This window comes from Ictalurus furcatus, chromosome 2 (genome assembly GCF_023375685.1).
Source record: "Ictalurus furcatus strain D&B chromosome 2, Billie_1.0, whole genome shotgun sequence".
In the NCBI taxonomy this organism is placed as follows: domain Eukaryota; kingdom Metazoa; phylum Chordata; class Actinopteri; order Siluriformes; family Ictaluridae; genus Ictalurus; species Ictalurus furcatus.
The window spans coordinates 7,358,230-7,361,063 of NC_071256.1; the positions used below are offsets into that span (position 1 = coordinate 7,358,230).

Sequence of the window (2,834 nt, forward strand, 5' to 3'; positions counted from 1 at the left end):
CGAGGAATTATGGAAATCATATGACTACTACAAATGTTTTTGGGCAGCCCTTAAAAAATGAGAGGCCTGACAAAATCTACAAAATCTCCGAGCAAATCATTATTGTTCATATTCAGTTTCGATATCTTCATGTAAAACACACAACGAAAAAAAAGAAGAAGAAGTAAATGATTAAAAATAATACTACCGCCTTTTTGTGTGTATTTTTTTTAATAGAATTTGTGAGCATTTGAACCTTTATGCATGCTGCTGATTGTTTTAACAGTGTAATGGATTATTTAGGGAATAGATTCAGTGTGTATCCGTGTGTATCGTCCATCCATTCAACTCTTGAAGTTTTAATAGCAAAGCTTCCTTATATATATATATATATATATATATATATATATATATATATATATATATATATATATATATATATAGTTATTTATTTCAAACAGGATAACAATATCTGATTATTAATAAACAACAAGTTTGCTGAAATATTTGGCAGATCTATGAAGCTGAGATTCATGTAAGGTCCTTATGTAAGTACAGTACATTTGGCCTAAAAGCTCGTGCAATAAAAGCAGGGTTATTTCCTGATCGTGTGACCGTGCAGAATGCTGCACGAGGACAAGTTCACTGCGCAATGCGTGGCTGAGACAGATTTAATCATTATTGGAAAATGGTTTTATCCAGAAAAAAGTTCTTACCCAGATTTGGGTGTCTGGCCGCGCCGGTCGGCCCTGCAGACTGCAGACTATGAAGCACCGAGCCGTCGAAATGGGACGCGGCCCACGTTCCCCCGACGCTGGGACTCACATAGGCGGGATAGGGAGCGGGATAGGACGAGCCCAGGCCGCGCGCGCTGTAATGGTCCCGTCCGTTTGCCGTGACGTTCAACGGGCTCGTCGTGTAAGTGGCGCTTTCCCTTGCGCCCGAGCTCATGGGCGTGCTGGAGAACGTGAAGCGCGGAGACACCGGAGAATGATGCGCCCCGGTCGTGTTGTACGACGCCACGGGGTCCGAGCCCGGTTGAGCCCAGGCTGAGTGACTCGATGCCGGGTTGCTCTGCTGGGACGCGGCGCTGTGCGGCTGCAGGTACGGCAGCGCGGGGATCACCGGGGCGACGCGCGTGCTCGGCACGTACACCGGCGACGCAGCGTTGTGCATGAAACTCGGCTCGTAGGAACCCGGGTTCGTAGCCATGCTTAGACCCTGATACATGTCCGTGGTGCGCTGTGGACGAGCTGAAGGTGATAATCCGGAACCGCAGTGTGTAGAGCTGCAGACTGATTACCTGGGACTTTCTCTTCCCCGGGACATTTCACTGCGCCACGGGGTTCAGGAATCTCTACCTGTTCAGGAGGAAGGAGGGAGAGCGCGGAGTGGGGATGGAGTGAGAGAACGTGGATTGGGGTGGAGAAATCTCTCTCTCTCTCTCTCTCTCTCTCTCTCTCTCTCTGTCTCTCTCTCTCTCTCTCTCAAGTTTTAACACTGGTGTTTCTACAACTTTTACTGATTTCTCCGCCCTATGCAAATTTCTTAACCAACAAACTGTAAATAAAATACATCTTCAGTACTCCACTGGCACTGGACTGATCTGTACTGAAGTTCTGCCTGATGGTCATTTACTTCTGAAATTCTTCTGTAGCCAACATGGTTCTTAAATCTTTCAGCCTTTTTTTTTTTGCGTAAGATTAGAGTTGGTTAGATTTTTGGATCTCTCTTGAACCTACAGAATGTCGTGGCGGATTTGACAGGAAGATCGTGCTTTCTTATCAGAGCTGACTTTTAGAAAATCACAGAATGAAACGCAATACATTTACATGTGCACGCTTTTCTTAAAATAGGCTACAACATGGGGGTATAATAGGACTGTAAAATACAAATGACTTCAGGCCATGTTTAAAAATATTTAAAGAGAATATAAAAAAACATTTATTATTATTATTATTATTATTATTATTATTATTATTATTATTCATCTTATTTTTCTTATTATTATTGATTCAATTAATTAATCAGAACATTAACAATACATGTACATTTTCGTTTATGATTTAAAATAATTTTATATATATATATATATATATATATATATATATATATATATATATATATATATATATATATATATATATAACGAGTTGATATAGTATATATAACGAGCCTACAGTAGGGGAGGTTATGCTACTAATTCACTAAATCGAAAATCCTAGCGTAACATGTAACTACAAAGTGAACAATTAATTCCAAAAAACAGAAAAATGGTTTTATGATTACATAATACTGCTAAAAATGTTCTAAAATATCTAATAATGCACAATAATCATGAATATATTTTGTTCACTATTAACAAACATCCTCATACTACTACTACTACTACTACTACTACTACTACTACTACTACTAATAATAATAATAATAATGAAATAATAATAGGAAAAATAAGAGTGAGAATGAGAAGAACAGCAACAGCAAAAACAATAGCAACAACATCGATAATAAGAATAATAAGAATAACAACAACAGTGATGATGATGATAACAGCAACAAGAATACTACTACTACTACTACTAATAATAATAAATAATAAATAATAATAAGTAGTAGAAGAAGAACAACAACAGCAATGATGATGATGATGACGACGACAACAACAACAACAACAACGTAATAATAATAATAATAAGAGGAAGAACAAGAAGAAAAAGAAGGACGATGATGATAGCAAAAATGACAACAACAACAACAATAATAAATTAAAATAGAAAATGATGATGATTATTATTATAATAATTATTATTATTATACTGTTGAATATTCAGTCACTTCTGTAAAGTGGTTTG

General features: G+C 37.5%; 1 protein-coding gene across 1 annotated transcript in view; it reads right to left on the minus strand.

Moving 5' to 3' along the window:
• Positions 1–1,597, minus strand: part of gata4 (GATA binding protein 4) — a 14,219-nt gene extending 12,622 nt beyond the window's left edge. The window contains exon 1 of the mRNA XM_053646175.1: positions 696–1,597. Within this exon, the coding sequence (XP_053502150.1) occupies positions 696–1,209 (514 nt within the window). The 5' untranslated portion in view covers positions 1,210–1,597. The remainder of the gene's footprint in view (positions 1–695) is intronic.
• Between the last annotated feature and the right edge of the window lie 1,237 nt (positions 1,598–2,834).